The sequence below is a fragment of the Zingiber officinale genome, chromosome 6A (genome assembly GCF_018446385.1).
Source record: "Zingiber officinale cultivar Zhangliang chromosome 6A, Zo_v1.1, whole genome shotgun sequence".
Taxonomy (NCBI): domain Eukaryota; kingdom Viridiplantae; phylum Streptophyta; class Magnoliopsida; order Zingiberales; family Zingiberaceae; genus Zingiber; species Zingiber officinale.
The window spans coordinates 143247724-143269764 of record NC_055997.1 but is presented as its reverse complement, the minus strand read 5'-3'; the positions used below and the strand labels follow the sequence as shown (position 1 = coordinate 143269764).

Sequence of the window (22041 nt, the reverse complement as noted above, 5' to 3'; positions counted from 1 at the left end):
ATGGATGAGCAATGAGGATGAGACGACGGTCAAAAGAGAAACAAAGAGAGAAGAGGCTATTACCTTATAGTAGTTGTAGTCGCAAACCCTATACTAGACTTCATCATGGTCAACTGATGGGAGTATCACACCTTGTCACCAACCATGTGAAGCCCGTGAATCTTGCATGAAGGATTTGATGCCATGGCAATAGTGCCAACATTGCAAAAGCCTTGCTCAAACACTCCGACATCGTTGCAATTGTTGTCAATGCATAAAAGCCTCATGAGAACTGTCTAAAGTTGTTGCCATGTTCACAGAAGTCACGAGCATCATAGAAATCGACCTTGCTGTGATGTTCACACAAATTCCTAAACATGGAGTACATTTAGTTGATGGGAACAAGTTCCGCATGTCTACAAGCAAAGTGAGATGTTTTGCCCATGCTAGTTGGTACATTTAATTTACTGTAGTAAAAGGCGAAATTCACCATCCAATGGCCCCACACGGTCGGCTCCTGATACATCCAAAAACTATAGTTGACCACTACGGGAGAGGATATTTTTCTTAACTTTATCGAGATTCAATTCCTTATCCATTATAGTAATATCTATCATACAGAAACTAACTCAACCATGCCCAGGGCTAAGAAGATTTTAATATTCTAATAATCAAGATTTTCATTTTATAATTTGCATCAATCTCAGTTTTTACGAAGGATGTAGCAACACAGATGAGAGAAGCCCTCCATCCTCACCCCAAGAGAGTCAGTTTTCCCCTTCTGCCTCAACTCCTGTCCTCGAAGAATTAGAGAACCATTTCTCAAAATTTGAGGCTCGGGATGTGCAAGTCGATGATCAGGTCACTGTAACTAGATGGTCCAAAAAACAAATCTCACGGGGATCTGACAGGCGTTCATCGAGCTTTATAGAATGGAAGAAAAAGACTGGAGGCAAATACTTCTGCTTGAGGAATTGCTGAGACAGAAAATTGTTGGAAAAATTTGAATGGAAACATGACGTGTGGGTTTCAGTCCCACAAAGAAAGTGAAGCTTCCCGACTGATTTGGAACAAAAGGGATGAGAATCCAGGGTCCGGATAACATCAACTCGAGGGGTCTTTTTGTGAACCCCATTGCTCATAAAATCGGTCAGGACATGATATGTCCACGTAAGACAACTTGTTGGCCAGCATGCAAGACAAGGAAGGTCGCCAGCTTGCCGGCAAGCCATGTGACAAGCTTACATGCAAGCCACGTTGTGGCTTGTTGGCAAGCATGCCAGCCCCAACGTGGATTGCTCGTTGGCAAGCATGTGGCTTGCTCGTTGTGCTTGCAAGCCAACTTGTTGGCAAGAACAGACAATATCTATATAAGACATTTGAGAGGTTTGGCCAGCATGCAAGACAAGGAAGGTCGCCAGCTTACCTGCAAGCCATGTGGCAAGCTTGCATGCAAGCCACGTTGTGACTTGTTGGCAAGCAGGTCAGCCACAACGTGTCTTGCTCGTTGGCAAGCATGTGGTTTGCTTGTTGGCAAGCATGCAAGCCACAGCGTGGCTTGCTCGTTGGCAAGCATGCAAGCCACAACGTTGTTTGCTCGTTGTGCTTGCAAGCCAACTTGTTGGCAAGAACAGACAAGGTCTATATAAGACCCTTAAGAAGAATGAAGAAAAAGCACAGAAAAACTCAAGTAAGCTTTGTGTGAGAAAAGCTCAAATGAGCGTTGTGTGAGAAGAGCACAAGTGAGCACGTGCTTCCATTCCTCCTTGAATCCCCATGTTTCCCTCCCTTCTGTTGTGCACTTCTTTTGCCGATAGAAATAGTAATAGTTTTCAGATCTAATTCAGATCGTCACGACAACCAGTGCTCGGTTGTGCTCGTGATCCTGTCGTTTTATCCTGGAAACATACATCCACCTAATCCTCTGAGCACTGCGAAAGGGCCGAATCTATTTTAAGGACACAGCGCTCTGCTGAACTCGGCATCCACTCTGAGTTCGTATTGTAGCACTCGACGTCCTGTCAGCAACTCTCAGCAGCAACGTGACGCCGCTCGACAACTCACGGTGTCCACAACTCACCTACTCGGCGCGTGGCTCGGCTCGCTAGAGTCGACAGTTTGAGATTATCTGCTCAAACCTACTTGATTATAAGTCCATGTGACTCTGGTACGCATCAGAAGCGTGGAAAAGAACTTTTGAGACAATCACACAGATTGTAACGGGTTTACTCCCAACAAAAACTTCACGTCAAAGTAACACCTCTATCTCTGTTTTACCTCCAATTTCACTTGATTCCCTTGCAATATCTATGGACAACCATGGCAATGGTTCTTGCTTGAAAGCAAGTGTCATTATTATCTGACCATTCTCCAAAACTTTGGAAAGGTGTAAAAGGGAAAAGCCAATATCGCAGCATGGGAGAACTTACAGAACGCAAAGGCGGAGGACAGAGATTAGGAAATTAGAGGTGATTCAGAACTTGTGTAGTTATCCTCATTAAATTGTTTTGTAATTCAATATATCTTGTTGCAGATGAAACTGGAAAAGAAAAGATCTTCCTCTATGGGGAAAATTCTGAACAAACTTAGATCAGCTCAGACGAAAGCCGAGGAAATGCGAAATGCAGTGGCTGATAGACGAACCAACCGGGTAGCAGCGACTGCCAAAAACACCAAGTTCTTCTGCAAGAGTGGTCGTTTAAGCTCCCTGACTGGCTGCTTTGCTTGCCACACTAGCCCTCTGTAATGTGAACCTCGCTAAAATGAAGCCTTCGCCAGTAAGTTCATGTTGCTTTATGTAATTTGACTTTCAAGTTTTGTTGACTATCTTCTACTACTTGTTGTTTGTTGACATTGGTATTCATTAGAAGTTCATCGGTTGTTACATTCATTTTATTTATGTCAGATTAACAAACAATAGGTGGATGACTGCGAAAGGAACTTCAACATGGATATCAAGATTCATTATTTAGGTTAAACAAACACATGCATCTATACATCTAGAGCAATCTTCCTCATTTGGGGGTTTTAAAATTTTCCTACATGCTTATTGCAGTCAATTTTTGTAATAAAATTATCTCGGTGATGATGAATGTCGATGCTATTTAGCAAAAGTTGCTTATGATGTGTAAATATGAGTTACAGGTCTGGAGTAGAACAGGGTGAGCATTCATGAATATTCAACTAAAGGAGCTGACCACAGCAAGAAAAGCTCGTTAGTTTGCTTACGCAAAAACTGTTCTATTTTGGCCTCTCTGAATTAGCTTATAATCGAAGATGTTTATTCATAATTTACACATGGGACTTTCTTGAAACTATCGATCCACGATGAAGATGTTTTCTATTTGTTATTTTACTTTCTGAGCTAACAGATAAATGTTGCTTAGTAGCAGTAAATGGAGTGTAGAGAACAGACATCTGATAATGCCATCTGAGCATCCTACAATTATACTGTTTCATTTAATAAGCGATTGAAGTGATGTGATGTGAACGTATATATACTCTGTTAGCCTAATTTCTGTCTTTCAATCACAATAAAAGTATGAGGCATGCACTGTATTAGTCTATTGGAGTTGCCATGATAATGCAAGCAACAAAACACAATGCAGATTCATTGCAATAGCATTAATGAGTCACTTGTGTATAAATTTCAAAGAGGCAGATCGTAAAAGAAGTAGCTTTCAAACACATATAAGCTTTGAAGACTTACTTTTCCGTTGTTTGTTTGGCCAGGAGAGATGCACTATGTTAGAGAAGAAATCTGAGTGCCTTTCAGATCACCATAGGGAGACTTCACACTGCATTGGCCGTGACAGGTACAGGGGATAGTACCCAAGGTGGCAGGTCATGAATTCTGTCATGGTGTGACATGAAAAGTCTTCCAGCTCTGGAAATTAAATGCTGAAGATAAATGCAATGTAAGCCCTAAATAGACGTAGTGGTCCAATAAACTTACCAAAACATGAGTTGTTTGGAGATCAGGACAAAATTCGGTCGACCACTTGTTCTTTACTTCACTGCATGGATCTTGGTTGGATGATAAATTTCTTTCTGCTTTGGCTGTGTAAAACCTCTTCTACAAAGTAGGAAGCTTCATCAACCCTCATGTGGTTGAAAAAGGAACCGTAGGTCTGTAGTTTGTTTTATTGATCATGGAAGGAGAATAATTTCTCAATCCTCATGACAAAAGTTCATGTTTACACTTCATAACCACATTATAACATGTACTACATCAAAAAGATCAAATTGCATTTTTTTTATTCTAACTCGAGGCCACTTAAAGTCTTCTATGGAAGTTAACGTAATACAATTAGAATTACTGCTAGCATACTAATCGAAGTTATCAATTTTGATCGGAATGATTGGATCTGCAACTTCGAAGTGCCCAACTAAACGAGCAAAGAATACCATCTGTTGTTCCAGTGTGAATTTGATGTTCTCAGGCTGTGGCAAAACTAAATGCATTAGCAACTCAAAGCCTGAAAGTGAAATCAATGTCTACGTTGAATCACCTTTCTGGACCAATGCTGTTCTCCTTCGTATTCAACTAAAGCAACAGGCAAGCCCTTGTCCTTGAGAGCCTTGTGTATCATACGAGCATGAACAGGTGGCACAACCTGCATTTAAAAACAGAAGGTAGTCAGGATTTGAGGGGCCATGGATGTGTCAAATAATCAGAATTGCTAATAAAAGTGGAAGTTTAAATTGATACCTTATCATCTAAACCTTGGAACAAAATCACTGGGCAGCTAAACTTATCGACATGGTTAATGGGAGACCGTTCCAGATAAGCCTTCTCATCTCCTGTAAGTAGCAGAATAAAGGATAAACCGTATGAATTGTCCAGTGCAGTTAGAAATGTGTTCAACGATGTAATTCAACAGAATGAACTCACCAACAAGATTATCAAAGTAGTGGGATTCAAACTTGATAGCTTCTACTGTAAACAGAGACAAATCGGCTACCTTAAAAGCGACAGCAAGAAAGTGAATATTGGTTGAGGTAATATATAACAAAAAAAATGTGAATAATTAGCTCATGTCAGAAAAGATTAAAATGGCATATAGTTTTTTTCATAAAAAAAGGTACACTACTAGCAAGAACATAACAGGAATCTGCAAATTCAAACAAAAATCACAAGGCAATTTGTAGCATGATCATCTGTAGTTAGTTAGTACCGAGACATGTAGAAAGCATTTTGCTCGAGAATCAATAAGCGAGCAGTGTTTGGACAATCAAATAATGAACAACAGCAACCACTATAACAAGTTTTTCTTCTATTTATAAGATCTACATGCAATTGAAAGTTCACAATATTATATGCTTCCCCTTAAGTTCTGAACAATAGAAGAAACTAGAATGGTCCACTAGTTAGGAATTTAGTTATAAAACTATGCTTGCTTGAGATGTCACGAGTCGAAGTGCCACACTAAGACATGTAATTGTTTGATTCTGCAACAGCAATCTCATTGAACAGCGGCCCATAATCAATAATATTAATACATGCACATATCCCCTTTGCTGAAAGCTTGCAGGTGGAGATTTGGACAAAGAGGTCATGGTCATTTGAAATTAGTTCATTATGACAATAGAAAATGGAACTAATAAAATAATGGAGCCATGCTTTAAAATCTGGAAGAAAAAAAATAATAATAGCTCTTGCCAAGAACAAAGGAATAAATAAGTAGAATAAAATCAATATGGTTAAACTTAAGAAGGTTACCTGTGACACCTTGGATCAAAGTAAAACTAAATAGAATAGTGTCTTACCCCATACAAAGAAGCACCAGCTTTAAAGGTCTCTTTAAAAGCAAGAGAAGCTAATGTGGTGTATCCACTAGCTGATCTTCCAGTAACACAAAGTCGTTCTCCATCTACCTTCCCGCTTTCTACCTTGAAAAGCAAGATATCCATTTCCTTGATTATAAATCAAGTGGTTATGTTTAATTAATATAGGAAAGAGCAGCTAAAGAGATACCAAAAACTTAGCGCAGCTGCAACAATCATTAACGTCCACAATACCCCACTGTCCTAGAATTCTTTCTCGATATTCTCTCCCGTAACCTATAATGCCATTTAGTTTAATCAATAAAATGAAAATCCCTTACCAACTTGGATTCTACAAACCACAAGTTGTAAAAATAATGAACACTGATGTGGGGAAAAGGTAAAGCCTCCACGTGTTCTTCCTAAGTCAAGATATTTTACCTACATGGAGGGAAAAGTAAAAAATGGACCGATTAGAATAAAGAATATCCGGCTGACCGGGACGAAGATTGCTTGGACCAGACTGGCGGTCCAAGTACCCTGCAGACCGGGTTGGTTATCCAAGTACCCTGCCGACTGAGACGAAGAATGCCCGACCATTCTAAGTGCGCGGTCACTCAAGATCAAATTGGCCCGGTCGACCGGGACGAAGATCGCTCTGACAGTAGTGGGTAAATGTAAATGTCCAAGTACTCTACCGACTGGGGCTAAGAGGGCTCTGTCGAGCATATAATAGCATTAATAGGTTGGGTCAGGGGCATTAATAATCGACAGATGTTGAAGAAAACCGTTGTACGTATTAATGATAAAATAATAATAAACCAATAAAATAGGGAAAGGTAAAAAGACAGATATACTTAATAAGGGGAAGGAGAAATAAAAGAGAACATTCTATCTATATTTATTATGGCTTCATTGAATGTAAAAAAGTCAAGATAAAGATGTCTTCTATCGGCAATTAATACCATTAGACAGGGAAAGATGGAAGGTTATCGAAAAAGGTATAAAATGATATGTCGAGTACGAAGAAAGCAAGGTTGATCTCCATCTCCAAGTTCCTCTATTATTTCAATTCCTCTTTCTGTTATTGCTTCTGACTTGAGGGTCAGAGTGTAAACACTAGGTCACTCCCCGACATCTTTGTTTGTAGATATTCCCGGAAGTTGTGATCTCTCCCAACGTTCAAATTTCGTTCCGTGCCGGGTGGAACGGGCGAAACTTACTTTTCCGCCCGTGCATCGAAACCGGCACCGGGCCAGCAAAGGTTTTGTCGCGTCATCACGTGCGGCAGGGAGAATCGCGCGTGCGCAAGACAGCATGGGTAGTGTCGCCGGAAGCGTCGCGACGTTTCTGGCAGTGCCGAAAGTGTCGTCGGACGCCTCCGGCGCCACCAAAAGCGTCGCCGGACACCTCCGGTGCTACCGGAGGTGCCGCCAGACGCCTCCGGCACAGTCGGAGGCATCCATGGGGTCACAATCGGGGGCACGTCGCGGGCGCGCGTCCCGACACCGGAAGCGTCGCTGGACACCTCCGGTGTCGCCGGACGCCTTCGACGCAGTCGAAGGCACCAGCGGGTCGCAAGTGCGTCGCGGTCACTTGCGCGGGTGCGTCCCGGGCGCGAGTACGTCCCGGGCGCGAGTGCGTCCCGGGCACGAGCGCACGTGTCCGGGGTTACTGTACAAAATTAACCCTAATTAAATCAAACAATTCTCATTTAACAGTGATATTTTAAATAGACTTTCATAAATTCTAATTAAATTATCCTACTAAAATATAAAAACTATATTTAAATTTTTTTAAAATAATAAATTTTATTAAATAGTATTCTGAAATTACTTTTAGTGTTTTAAATTTTATTTAAAGATTCTAAAAAATTAAAAAAATTTATAAATATTCTAATAAATCAAATTTATATTCTTATATATTTTAATTATTTTATATTTTTTTACTATTTTAAATATATATTATTTAAATTATTAATTAAGTAAATAAATATTTAATTTATATGATTATTATATACAAAATAGTATTTTATATTAATTTATATAATTATAATTATTTAATCTGGATATTGTAGAACTATAAAGATTATCTAAGCAAAATATTACAAGAACCCTTCAATTTGATTCACGTCACTCCTTTTAATATTAGTAATGTAACATATTATCATATTATGATGTATCAATTTTAATTTGAATTATTAATATATCAATATTTTTTAAAAAATATATATTTAATTATTTTTTCTAACAATATTAAGTTGTTTAATAATGGAGAACTTATATGAAATCAATATATAACTTATTTTTAAATTATACACAATAAACATATTTATCTAATAATTAATTTATATAAATAAAAAATATCGAAACCGTATCGACACGGCACGATATGATACCAAAACCGTATCGTTCCGGTCTGAGACCGAAACCTTGGCACGGGTCGAGATTTTAAACCTTGATCTCTCCTCTTCTTGGCAATGGTAGTCAAAGCTTGAGCTCCATGGGGACAGGCCGGCCAACCCCCCCGGATAGTCAATGAGGTTAACTGGGATTATCATTTTTTTTTTAGTCAAAACTTGAGCTAGCTCACCAGCGAGTCATCCTAGAGCATCTCAGAGCTGGAACAAACACCATGAAATTTTAAGTGGCAATTTTGAAGGGATAAAATCTATTATAACTGGCTACTATAATCAAACTGCCATAGGAGTAAGCACCCATTATTTATGGTACTAGAAAGTAATAGAGTTAAGTAAAACATTCAGAAGAAGTTCAGCACAATAACAAGAAAAAAAAAACTAGAGTTCAGATATACAACCGGTACTTCCTCCATAGTTGACATCAACAAAAGCCCAGCCTCGACTAGTCCAGTACTGGATTTTAAGATTCAGTCCACAACTTGCTTCCCCTGTGGGACCTACTGCAAAATTGTTAAGAGACCAAATGTTTCAAATTTTTATCAAAATAGTCACTCAGATCAAATCTTCACAGATAAGCACTAAATTTTAAGAAATAAAAGTAATTTTTTGTCAATTTAAGATATTCTACAAGCATTGCAGTTTGACACTTGGCCTACTTGTTTCAATGATGATGTGTTTATCACACTACAAAGTGAACACATCCATAAGCTCACATCAGGATCTTAGGCCTATGGATTCCCTATCTTACATTTAAGAAGCATCAAGCACGAGATAATGATATCCAAATGGTACATAATCCAGAAAATTCATTACTGAGATTAAGTGTAACCTCATTGATTGAAAAGAATTTAACATATCAAGTATAAAGTCACTAAATCAAATGAATTTGATACTCTCATCGTTGTCGTCATCAACATCGCAAGGTCAACCATGAACCATTTAGTGTCACCTACATTAACCATATCTCTCTATTGTATATGTGTTAAGCTGCACAATTAGTAATATTCAAAACTCTTTAAGTCATTTTCAATTATATTAACTCTTCTTTTGCTTCTTTTACCTCAAATCTTCAGTTCTAGATGATTCAACTTTCCCTCCTATAATTCATAGATCACTTTTGAATACATCCATATCATCTTAACATCTTAAGATGTTTCCTCTCATTTTTATCATTTATAATTGCTCCTGATTCTTGAACAACAGCAGAATTTTTTTTTTTTAAAATTTTGAGTATCACCACAAATCTAAGTGTTCCAAAGTCCAACTCACAACCTAAATCATCTCTAATTTATAGCAAGTGAGACCTAATTGTAGCTAAACTATTGCTTGAGCAATCATTAACATCTCGTCATACTTAGAATTAGATCTACTTTTATGTAATTGCCACATCCCCTTTGAATGAGAGAATTGGCCCATCAACTATATCCAAAGTGCTCAATCCCAAGTTACTCAAACTTATAAAAAAAAAATTCATTAGGCCACAAATCACCGACAATATTTGATAAAATGGCGGATTGCCTCTTTCTATGATGATCTTTTCTTTAAATAAGAATTACTGTACAATCTATTTTAAACAAGAAAATATTTACAGCAATTACATTAATTACGACTAATCTACTTTAGGTAAAAATATATACTGCTAATAGATAAAAATATATACTGCTAATACACAAGTTATGGTAAATTAGATATTGAAATCTTAGCCATAATTTTTGTCATAATCTTAGCAATAGATAGTGTCATAATCTTTGTCATTGATATCCTCCCTCAAATTAATGCTAGACGATTAGAAAGCATCAATTTGGTAACTAGAAAATGATGTCGTTGTCATGAGAGAGCCTTAGTAAATACATCAGCAATCTGTTGAACAGTGGTGATATGAGGTAGAGAAGTGACATGGGCATCATATGCTTCACGAATAGAGCGGCAATCTACTTCTATGTGTTTGGTGTGCTCATGAAACACTGGGTTAGCTGTAATTTGGATAGCACTAGTATTACCCGCATGAAGCAAAGTAGGTTCCATTTGAGGAAACCCAAGCTCACCCAACAGTCCTCGAAGCCAAATAATCTCAGAATATGCAGAGGACATAACACGATATTCAGACTTAGTGGAAGATTTCAACACCCGATCTTGCTTCTTGCTTTTCCAAGAGACAAGAGAGTTGCCAATGAACATACACCAGCCAATAATGGAACGTCGAGTATCAGAACAACTAGCTCAGTCAGCATCACTATATACAACCAAGTGAATAGGAGAATCCATAGGAAAGAAAAGACCTTTAGTAGAAGTGCCTTACAAATAGCGAATAATGCAACGAACAACAACCAAATGAAGGTGTAGAGGGGCATGCATAAATTGACTAACTTGTTGGACAGCAAAAGAAATGTCAGGCCGAGTAATAGTTAGATAATTCAAGCTCCCCACTAAACGTCTATATAAGGCGGAATCAGGAAAAAAATTACCCTCATCACGACGATATTTAACATTCACTTCTAAGGGAGTATCAACAGATCGACCATCTCGAAGACCTGCCAATGTAATTATCTTCTAAATGTATTTATGCTGATTTAAGAAAATACCAGCCGCTATAAAGTTCACTTCAAGGCCTAAAAAATAGCATAAAGGACCCAGGTCCTTCATATCAAAAGAACTTTGAAGGCGTTGTTGAAGCTGAGCAATCAAATCAGAATCCGTCTCTGTAATAATGATATCATCAACACATACTAGGAGCAAAACAATTCCTTTAGCAGTCTTGCAAAGAAACAAAGAGGAATCATATTGACTCTGGATAACAGAGAAGTAAATAAGCATGGATCAAAACTTATCAAACCAAGCACACGAAGCTTGTTTTAAACTATAGAGTGACTTTTTTAGTTTACAAACATCAGAAGAGGGTGTAGAAAATAATTCAGGTGGTGGAGTCATATAAATTGCTTCCTTAAGATCCCCATGTAAAAAGACATTTTTAACATCCATATGTCATAATGACCAGCCCTTAGAAGCAACAATAGTTAGAACAAGTCGCGTTGTTGTCATTTTTGCTACTGGAGCAAATGTCTCCTCATAATCAACTCTATACTCTTGTCGATTTTCGAGTGCCACCAAACTTGCTTTGTATCGATCAAGTGAGCCATCAGATCTCATCTTAATAGAATATACTCATTTGCAACCAATGGGTTTGATACCAGTGGGATAGGGAACAATATCCCAAGTATGGTTCTCTTGAAGAGCTTGAAATTTCTCTTGAATAGTTTTCTCAACATACATATTTAGTGGCCTGAGAATAAGAGGTAGGAACTGTAATATCAACTAAAATAGTAGAAAAATCATACTAATCAGGAGATAAACTGATATGATTAGATCTTCGAGAAGCCACTGAAGTGGGCACTAGATCAGGGTTAGGAAGGATTTGCGATGATAGGAGTTGTCGTCGCTAATAAACAAAACCAGGTTTAAAACGCTCAATGGAGGGAGATATATCATCAAAGCTAAGAAGAAGAACACCATTTGAAGGGAGATCTTGTTGTCGAAAATAGTACTTATGTTCAAAGAAAATCACATTTCTAGAAACACGCAGACAATAAGTGGCAGCATCATAACACATAAATCCTTTGTGAGTAGTGTTATATCCCATAAATGCACACCTTACTGATTGAGGTATAAGCTTGTGGCGTTCATGTGGAGGTAAGTGAACAAAGCAAACACATCCAAAAGTGTGAAGCATATGATAATCAAACTGTATACCAAAAAGACGAAAGTAAGGAGAATCAAAATTCAATTGTTGAGAAGGTGACTGATTAATCAGATAAACTGCAATCGACAGAGCATCCACCCAAATCTAGGCGGAACTAATGCCTCTAAGAGTAAAGTGCGAACCATATCCAGCAAGTGACGATTCTTTCGTTCAACCACCCGTTAAAGGGTATAAGGGCATGATCATTGAGATATAATACCTTTCTGTTGTAGGAAAGCTTGGAAATCATGTGACATATACTCACCACCATTATCAGACCGTAAAACCTTAACGGAGGTGGAAAATTGAGTCTCAATATAAGCCACAAAAATCTGAAAACAGTTAACACTTCAGCTTTGGTATACAAAAAAATATATCCATGTGAAACAACTATAGTCATCAATGAATGTCATGAAATATTTATACTACGCATGTGAAATGATAGGAGTAGCACCCCAAACATCACTATATATAATCTCAAAACATGTATTAGCACGAGTACCATAAGTAGGAAAAGGTAACACTTTACTCTTTCCTAGTTTACAAACAGAGCAATCAAGAGAGAAACTATTAAAAGAACACTAATTTTTGTTGCCAAGAAAACCATGCTTCATCAAATGAGACAATATCACATTATTTGGATGGTTTATGCCAAACGTCAGCCTTATTTTTAATAATAATAGAAGCTAAAGCTAAAGTTCTAGGAATAGAAAATTGTAATGGAAATAATCTGCCCACTGTAGGCCCCCTCGCGATCACCTTCCCTAAACTGCCCAACAGAAATTAAACTAGTAGGCAATCCAATAAAGCCAAATACATGAAGAGAGGAAGGTCCAATATCACCAATAGTTGTAATTGGAAGATTATTACCATTCGTAATTTTGAATATTTTGTTTACCAATATACTTCTGGAGATTATGCAATCATTCAGGTGATCCAATCATATGATTTGATGCCCCAGAATCAACAAACCAACGAGAAGAAACAATCTTACCCTGACCATGAAGTCCAAGAGTAGAAAATGTTGTGATGATCATCTATTGGACCATTTTTGGAGTAGCAAAAGATTGATTTGTGCCAGCAATTGTGGCTGTAGTAGGGTCTGAGATAGAAGCCTGAAAATCTTGGTCTCATCGATTTTCTGGGTGTGTAGGACATTGTTTGATAATGTGTCTATTCTGTTTACAATAATTGCAAAATTTCTTACCACAATTACGGGCAATATGCTCGAACTCTTTGCAACTATAGCACTGCATTTGTCCCGTTCCTCAATTCTTCCCTTGAGCCGCATAAGCAACATTAACAACCTCAGATATTTCCTTGGACGAACCTAGAATAGCTTGTGTAGCCATTCTTTGTTCTTCACACAACAATTCTCCAAGACATATATCCAAGGAAGGGACATGATTTCTATTCAGTAATCCAGCCCGTGCAACTTCAAATTCTGACCTCAGTTTCATCAAAAATTGATCACGTCTACTATCTTCATGAATTTCTTGAACGCTAGGGCCTCTTTAGGTACCTTTGAATAGATAAGACCAGAATATTCGCTCCATAGATTAATAAATCCAGAATAATATTGCTCAATAGGGAGATTACCTTGACTAAATTTACCAATCTCAAGTTTCAGTTGAAATCGTCTTGCAATGTTATCTTGATGATATATGCTTTGCAAATAATCCCACATCTCCTTAGCCGAACTAAAGGAACGTAAATTGTTCACCATATGAGGTCCAATAGAACCTAAAACTTACGAGATGATTCGAGCATCCTTTGTCTCCCATTGACTAAGTTTTGTACTTTCTTTAGGTAAGAATATATACTACTAATAGGTAAGAATATATACTGCTAATACACAAATTATGATAAATTAGATCTTGAAATCTCAGTCATAATTTCTGCCATAATCTTAGCAATTGATAGTGTCATAATCTTTGCCATTGATAATCACCATGTGGAACTAAATTGGTCTATCACATATGACTCAAAATGCTCTTTTTCGTTTCAACCATCCATTTACATGTATAAAAAAAATGCTGACGTTAGGTACATTTCATGTTTATTAGCCGTGATTGGCTCCTATTACAACTTATACATCTATAGAAATCGAATGACAAACACATTGTACAAAGAATGCATTTCCCAGCTCAACATTTAAGTGACAAAGATTGCGAGTAAAATGTACAAAGCTAAGGGGTGGCAGTTTAAAAGAATACGTGTGTGCGTAAAAAGAAATAATTAAAAGACATACCATGGCTTTCAAGCAACAATGGTGGTTTTTCATCTACGGATGCTTTGTAGGTGGGACTTGAAGGAGGGTAAAAGAATGCATAAGCATTCTGACCAGGATGCTCAGTTGGAAACTCAATAACTTCTGGAAAGCTGAAGTATGAATCGTATTTTGTTGCATCTGGGGAGGAAGACCAAAGTATTGAAGATTTGGTTGCATTTGATTGGTTCACATCCAGGTTCACCTGATCAAGTAAAAGAATGTAGAGAGTAGCCAATCCTGGTGCAAACGTGGTCACATATATGTTAACAAATTTAAATGACACATTGCCAAACCTTGAAAATCGACAATGGATGGGTTGTAGATGCCCCTTCAACATATAAACAAGAGCCACAACTAACCTATTAAAACCAAATGTATCAAACTTTGATACCTAAGCAAATATGTTAAGACTTGGAACCTTAGAGTAACTAAATTAATAGTATATTATTTTGAGAAGTGCATGTCATGTTGTAAATGCTCGTCTCGTCAGGTAAGAAAATAGTATCTTAATTCTAATGACAGCATAAGAGAACCATATAATTAATGGTAAAAAAATCATACTTACTAAGTTTCCAATATCAATAAGGTGAATATCAAGCAATGAAAACCAATTTGTACCATAATCCAAGATTCCAAGGAATGACCTCCCATTCTGTCTGCAAAGCCAAAAGTTATTCTGATCATACTAAAAGAACAGATAAATATTCAAAGGTCCCAAAAGTCAGTATAAAAGTAGAGTGTACTTTTATATATGAACTTAGAAACGACCTGTAAGTGCAGATAATTTGGCTGCTGTCCCCATCTTTCCAAACAAAATCATATGAACTGATGCCAAATACCCATAGTGGCTTGGTAAATTCAGCATCCAAAGAATAAATAGCTACCACTTCATTTTTCTTTTCATCCTGTGACACAACGATGCAATGAATGGGGAATCAATAACAAAAGAGAACGTCAAATGGGAAAAAAGAGGTGAAAAAAAATACTATTCCACAAAACTAGCATGCTCGAATAATTTGCTTCTAAGAATTTAAAGCATGAATTTATGGGCACAACAAACTGATTAAGTAAATGAAGCATAATGAGGTGATTTTTAAAACTATCTTACAGGGTCATCCTGAACTTTAATCATAATCTTTCAAAAAAGGGAAAAAAAAGCTATCACCGTTAACTAAAGGAAAAGACAGCGAGGGAAAAGGAAAAGAACAATGTTGCTAGTTCTTTTCAGATGACCACTTAATATCTTCCTTATCATCATAGACCTTGCATCTACCAAACATAATTTTGTCTTTAGCTCAAAGTCTGAAGAGGTCAGTAAGGTGTTTTCACTAGTCATCTAAATCTTAAAGAAGAAATATCTCTCGTGGTGGCAAAAGGTGATTCGCTCGCCCCCCGCACCTCCGTCAACCCGTCATCGGGCCAACGCAGAAGAGGTAAATCATGGGAGTCTACTAGTATTGAACAGTTGAATAGCGCATGGGGGAGGACAAGTACCCAACTACTAGCCGAGATTTAACTCTCGGACCTCATTGTGGCAACACCACCATGTGCTAGCCAATTGTCCGCCCCAAGGGGACGGGATAACAAGAAGAAGAACAATCTCTCATGTTATTACTCAAAATTGTCTCCCCATCACATGTTTTATTAAGGAAACCTCACATCAAATTTTTCATTGAGAAAAAAGAGGGTCATGAATGTTGAATGTCATCTCTTAATGGAACTGAAATTAGTTCTCCTATTCACACAATTCATTTCTTTTAACTCTAACAAAAGGGAAAAAAAGGAGATAGAGATAAATCATAACTTCATGTCATTTAACAGAAAACAACAAAGTTTCTAACTTGTCATATATTGAATTGCCCAGCCAATTTGAAAGGGATCAACATGTAAGAGAATGTTAAATTATTCATCATTTTTTAGAAAAGAAATAGGAACCTAGTTTAATTTTTTTTTTAATTATGGACTTATTTACAAAATTGCTATTTATTAACCCAACCTAATCCTCCTCCCCAATCCGTGTTCTATCTTCTTCCTCATGAAGAAGCACCATCAGCCTCCCTTTTCTTCCTCACGAAGAATCCCAAACCTTTTCAAACTTTCCTCCTCAGTTGGCACTCAATGCCTCCTCATCCATGGACCTATTCCGTGTTTGTCGTCGTCATCATAGGAACAACGCTTGAGGTGGTCATATACAATCACCACTGTCACCTACGGTCACCATCTCCAACTATGACACACGAGATCCTAAAACATTGTTCCCTCTTCCCTCACATTCATTCATCAATTGTGTTGCAACCGATGAGTTGTCATAGTCAAACCCTCTTATTTTTTTCCTTTTTACAATTAAGCAACACATGTAATAATCCGTTTTTTGAAATCAGTATCATAATTATTGTGTAATAATCCCTTTTTTTGAAAACATTATCATAATTATCTCATATCATTTATATATATATTTAATTATGAATGTAATACAAGCAAGTAAAATACTCAGAAGAACAAGGACTTCGATTGTACAACCTCACCCTGAAAACTCAAAACTCTCCTAACTAGTGAATCTATGAGGATGCACCAAATTGATAAAGGAAAAAAGAGGGTGGTTCAATTATGACAACTCGTCAATAGAGATGAAATTGGATCACCCAAGAATGTGAGGGAAGAGGATTCCTAAGGGAAGAAGGAGCAATGTTGTAGGATCTTGTGCGTTATAGCTGGAGATGATGCCATGATGGTCAGATGTGGCAATCAAGCGTGCAATGGCGGTCATATACGACCACCTCGAGCATTATTGCTATAGCGAAGACGGCAAACACGGAGTAGACATGTGGATTAGGCAGAAAGCTCGGAGGGGGTTTATCGCAAAGAAGAAACGGAGAGTGTGTGAGGAAGAAGATAGAACAAAGGTTGGGAAAGAGGATTAGATTAGGAAATTAAATAGCAATTTATAAATGAGCCATCAAAAAATTAAAATTTCAATTAGGTTCCTAATTTTTTTAAAAAAATGAAAAATAATATAACACTAAAGTTATACAAAAGCAAACCAATAAAATTTAAAGAATACTTTAGGCTCTAGCTTTCCTATATACAATCAATTTTGTACTTCAAAGTACATTATTTTGCCAAGAGGTGTACTACTAAGACTCCAAAACATAAAGCTAGAGCCAACTTTACCCATTTGTATAAGTTCCAGAAACCGCTTCCTCGATCGGTAATGAAGAACAACTCCCCTACAGAGTTACACACAAAAAAAAGCAAATATAAACAATACGGTGACAAGGATAAATCCTATGTTTCATTACATGCAGAAAGAATACCTTTGGGTGACCATTTGGGTTCAGTTGGAGATTCAACTATTGTAGGATCGCCACCAGCAACACATATCCGGTTGGACAGATCTCTGTGAGTTGAAGAGCCACACTAAATTATATGGATAATTTGAAAGTAGATCGTAAAAAATAAACAGAATTTAAAGCTACATATCAACAAGAAAAGGAGAAGAGAATCTAAGCTACCTTCATCTTGATATAACAAAGGTTAAACTCTAGAGGTCTACCTTAAATTTAAGAAACTAGAAATATTTCGGTGTTGATTAAACCAAACATAACAATCTAAGTATACACTATTAAGGCTGTTATTCTCATACCACTTTGAAATAACATATCGAGGAAAGCTCTAAAGATGATTCAGATCCACAATAGTTAATAATAAACTTGAGTAGCATAACTATTTGCTGTAACAAAAGTCTGGCCAGAATGGATATAGTTTTATGTTAATCATGAAAATAAAAAATATCCAAAGAGAAATACTGGATGAAGCAAGTTACGTTTGTCCAAGAATTTCCATGTAAATAAGAAAATGATTATACGAATCATACTGTATAATAGGGAGGTACTGGGAATGCTGACTCATGCAAGATGATAATTGCTCACTATTTAATAATTGATGACATAATTGAATAATGCAAGTACGAAGCAACTCTGGTTCAGCATGTACTATGTTTATTAGTAGATGTCCAAGAGAATACCAGAATAAATAAACTAATGCAGACCAATTATCATGAAAGGTCAGAGTGCATCATTCTCTAGGATGACTAATTGATGACCACAAGGACATGTGATATAGAGTACAGACATTTGCCATGGTACCCTTGCCAATTATAGCATTGCATAGAGTTCAATGATGAGATAAGATTCATGTAGCCAATTTTATATAGTTGGGCGAACATTGTCTGTGTTGTATGGATACCCTCACCAATTGATTCATACATTAAAAACCATAGTAATATATATTTTTAATGTATGAATCAATTGGTGAGGGTATCCATACAACACAGACAATGTTCGCCCAACTATATAAAATTGGCTACATGAATCTTATCTCATCATTGAACTCTATGCAATGCTATAATTGGCAAGGGTACCATGGCAAACTCCATATTTTTTCATAATTTAGTACCTTTATTTTGGGGCATAAAATCTATATAAGTGAACCAAGGTTGTGAAGTGAGATATTAATGAAATTATTTTCTTAGATCTCTTATTCTCTCTTCTTTTCCATCTATTCTCCACCTCTATCTAATCTCCTCTTTGCTTTCCTTATACTCTATTCTATTTCTTTTCACTTTTTTGCCCAGCATCAACGTGCCCATACAACTCTTTCCTTCTTTACTGGAAATGCTAGTTAAGAAGTACAAAAGTTGCAAAGTCTTCCAAGCAACTAGAGTATACGTATATATGCCTAATATAATATCAACCAGCAGTCCAGCACAATACTCACCCATTCTCGGAGAAATACCCAACCCAAAGTTCAGCTTTGTCCCAAGGCATGTTAGGATGGCTCCACTCTATCCATGCCATTCTCTTCCCATTTGGATCTACCCGTGGAAAGGCATAGAAATCATTGCCAACAACCAGTTCCTTTGGTTCTTTAGAACATGATTCAGAAAACAAAAAATGCTTGAATTTTTGTCACTGTAAGCAAGTGCCTAGTAAAGCAAAATTAAAATGTCTTACCATTAGTACTTATAGCATTTAGGTCTATAGAGGCTATTATAATAATAGGCTTGTTTAAGCTACCTTTCCGGTGATCTGTAAGGAAATCATGCATCAATAGAAGATAAACAATTGATTTATAAAACAAAATTTTGGCTACCAAAATGTCCAGAAAAAAGGGTTTCTAAACTAGACTGTAACAGACCTTCCATGACAGTAAGATAGCGGTTGAAGTGAGGATCATAACTGCCATCAGCATAACAGACTAAAGTTCCACGATAGTCCGGGGTAATTGGTATTGGTGTAGAACCTGCTAGAAGTGAACAAATATAACTTGTATTGTTTATCAGACTATTAAAATAAATAAGAAATATAATAGTATTCGTGCACCAGATAAGTAGGAAACCTTTTTATGCTTGATACACCATATATAAAGAAAACAGATAAAGGTTTTACACAAATCATGGTAGCTCTAATGACAATTGCCCAGTTTTTTCTATATGGTGTTTTGTATACTATTATGGAGCAAGTAAACCAACACACTGACATAATCACTTTTCAAGTTCATGTTGTTAGTTTTTCATCCATGAAAATGCCTCCTATCAAAAGCCTTTAAACCAAAAGCAGAGAAACATCTAAAAGGACCAATAAGGCAAAAAAGAGGAGTAATAGTCATACTTCCAATAGTTAATTTGTATAACCGTTGATCCTTGTAGTTCGAGAAAATAATTGTATCGTCCAGTACAGCAAAAGCACCGCCACCATATTGGGCCAACGTCCTTGATGCAAACTCCGGAGGTATGATATCCATTGGTTTTTCTTCCATCTTTGCTGATTCCTTAACAAGCACAGCGCGCCTGAATGCATAATGTAGTTAATAGTTGTGATCACTAAAACATGTGAGGAATTGCAATGTTAACTTGAATTATCTAGAATATCATATCTTTTATGAGAAAAAAAGACGCAAAGAGAGGCATCCAATCAGGGGGATGATTTTGAATTTAGATTGTCCTCAACTTGGAAATTGATAGGTGGTAATCAACAAGTGCAACTTAAATTAAAAAAATTACACAATAATGAGTGGCATTTACTCATCCAATCAAATAAGTACAGCAGGTAAACAGACCCTGAAAAGAAATTAATAATACGATACCATCAACTATTCATACACAAAGCAAGTTAATGATGAAAAAGTAGTTGAGATGAGGAAATGAAGACATAAAGACAATGTATGTGTATTGGGCATTGTTATGACTTGTAACTTAATACCATTCCCATTTGTTGGCAGTTTTGGAACCACAAGTGCCAAGCTATTCTTGTTGAACAAAGCTACATCATGCCAATATCAGTGCAGAATCCTATCATCACCAAATTTCTTGATTTGAGAAGGAACTAACCCATCCCTACCTCCTTGAAGTGTTGCAAAAGCCTAGCATACAATTAGGCAAGGCTTCTTTTAGCACACTAAACTCAGTTCTCGACTCCTTAATAGCCTTAAGATGTTTGAAAATCACATCTAGGTTGTGGAACTATCGTAATGTATGTTGCCAATTCTGCAACTATTCCATCCAAACCATACACAGGAAGTGAACACTTTTTTACAAAGTGGAAAACCATCATAAATCCTACTGCCACTTTCTTAAACCATTTTATAAAAATAGAAGTCTTTAGTGACTAACGGTAAATGGAAGGTCAAGTAGCAAGCATTTGTAACAAAAATAATTTGTCACCCTTCGAGTTCTAGTGTGTTGCCTTTTCTAGGACTTATTGCGCGACCACACCACAAGTCACTTAGTTGACTATTGAATCTTCGATGATATCCATATGGCATAACAGGGTTTAGAATTAAAAATTAAAATCTAGGCTAAAGATAGACTAGAAATGCTTCACACGATCTCGAATCATGACAAAATGATAGAAAATCGAAAGGTAAACCCTCCTCCACTGACCCTCCTTGGTCGTGTCGAGTCTCGATCCAAACAAGCCGGCCATCTCCGGCAACGGCCATGCCTCCGAGCTCCTTGCCAGAACTGCAGACGACGTCGGCGGTAATCGGGGACTTCCAAGAGCCATAAGGCGAAGTAACCTTCTCAGCGGCGTCGGGAAGGTACGAACTCGTGGTCGACGCAGCGGCCATGGCAGTGAAAAGGTAGAAAGCGCCGGATCAGGTTTTGCCTCGTGCGTGCGGGTCCGAACAGGAAGAGAAGATGGGCAGAGGAGGAGAGCAGCGTAGAAATAGTGAGTGGCCAAGAGAGCCGTGAAACGCCCGCTGCTACGCGAGGAGAGCAGCGCAGGATGCATACCGAGTGGCCCAGAGAGCCGTGAAACGACCGCTGCTATGCCGTGCGAGGAGAGCAGCGCGGAATACCGGAGTGGTCCAGCAATCAAGAAAGCCGGGAAACGTCCGCTGCTATGATATGCGAGGAGAGCAGCACAGAATGAGATCAGATCCTCTGTCCACGGTTCCGTGTCCCGTGTCCTCTCACCGATCAGATCCGTATAAATCACAGCTCAAAGATGTCATAATCGTCGGATCGACGAGGAGACACAGAGATACAGGAATCCTGAGACAGACGATCTGATTTAGCACAGAATACCGAGTGTCCTGGGGCCCCGAGTGTCCTAGGGAGCCGATCAGTTGGAGCGGCATTTTATCAATCAAATTTTTAAGGGCATCCGTATTAATTGGCGTTATAATACCCATCGTCTTAAAAAAATATATAAAATTTATATTAAGATATTCGTTAAAATATGCACCATGTTCCCGTCTCATGTTTCCCGTATTAGTTTCAACACTGTAACACCCAATTAAAAATAACCTCCAATGATAATGTGATCAAAAAGACACATATTTGAATTTTGAAAAATAATATTTTAT

General features: G+C 37.5%; 2 protein-coding genes and 1 long non-coding RNA gene across 6 annotated transcripts in view; 1 reads left to right on the top strand and 2 right to left on the bottom strand.

The window, feature by feature from the left end:
* The window catches only part of LOC121998447 (peptidyl-prolyl cis-trans isomerase CYP40-like), a 46145-nt gene that overhangs the window by 978 nt on the left and 23126 nt on the right, over positions 1-22041 (bottom strand). The gene's annotated exons all lie outside the window — the stretch shown is intronic.
* LOC121998449 lies at positions 2426-2959 on the top strand. Its single transcript, XR_006116502.1, has 3 exons — positions 2426-2447; positions 2513-2756; positions 2885-2959. It is a non-coding gene; the product is annotated as an uncharacterized LOC121998449 (long non-coding RNA).
* LOC121998446 (probable dipeptidyl-peptidase 5) lies at positions 4090-21543 on the bottom strand. Of its 2 annotated transcripts, none has more exons than XM_042553380.1 (18): positions 21113-21543; positions 19842-20020; positions 19369-19476; positions 19185-19259; positions 18949-19096; positions 17487-17569; positions 17344-17399; positions 14941-15077; positions 14738-14828; positions 14466-14531; positions 14152-14374; positions 8563-8664; positions 5957-6042; positions 5749-5871; positions 4874-4943; positions 4691-4782; positions 4491-4595; positions 4090-4422 (listed from the first exon to the last, which is right to left on the bottom strand). In XM_042553380.1, exons 1-18 carry the CDS (start codon positions 21298-21300, stop codon positions 4309-4311), a joined length of 2046 nt encoding a protein of 681 aa, XP_042409314.1. In that variant the 5' UTR covers positions 21301-21543; the 3' UTR covers positions 4090-4308. The 2 variants fall into 2 exon arrangements, with proteins under 2 accessions (XP_042409314.1, XP_042409315.1); XM_042553381.1 differs by having other exon boundaries at positions 19369-19473.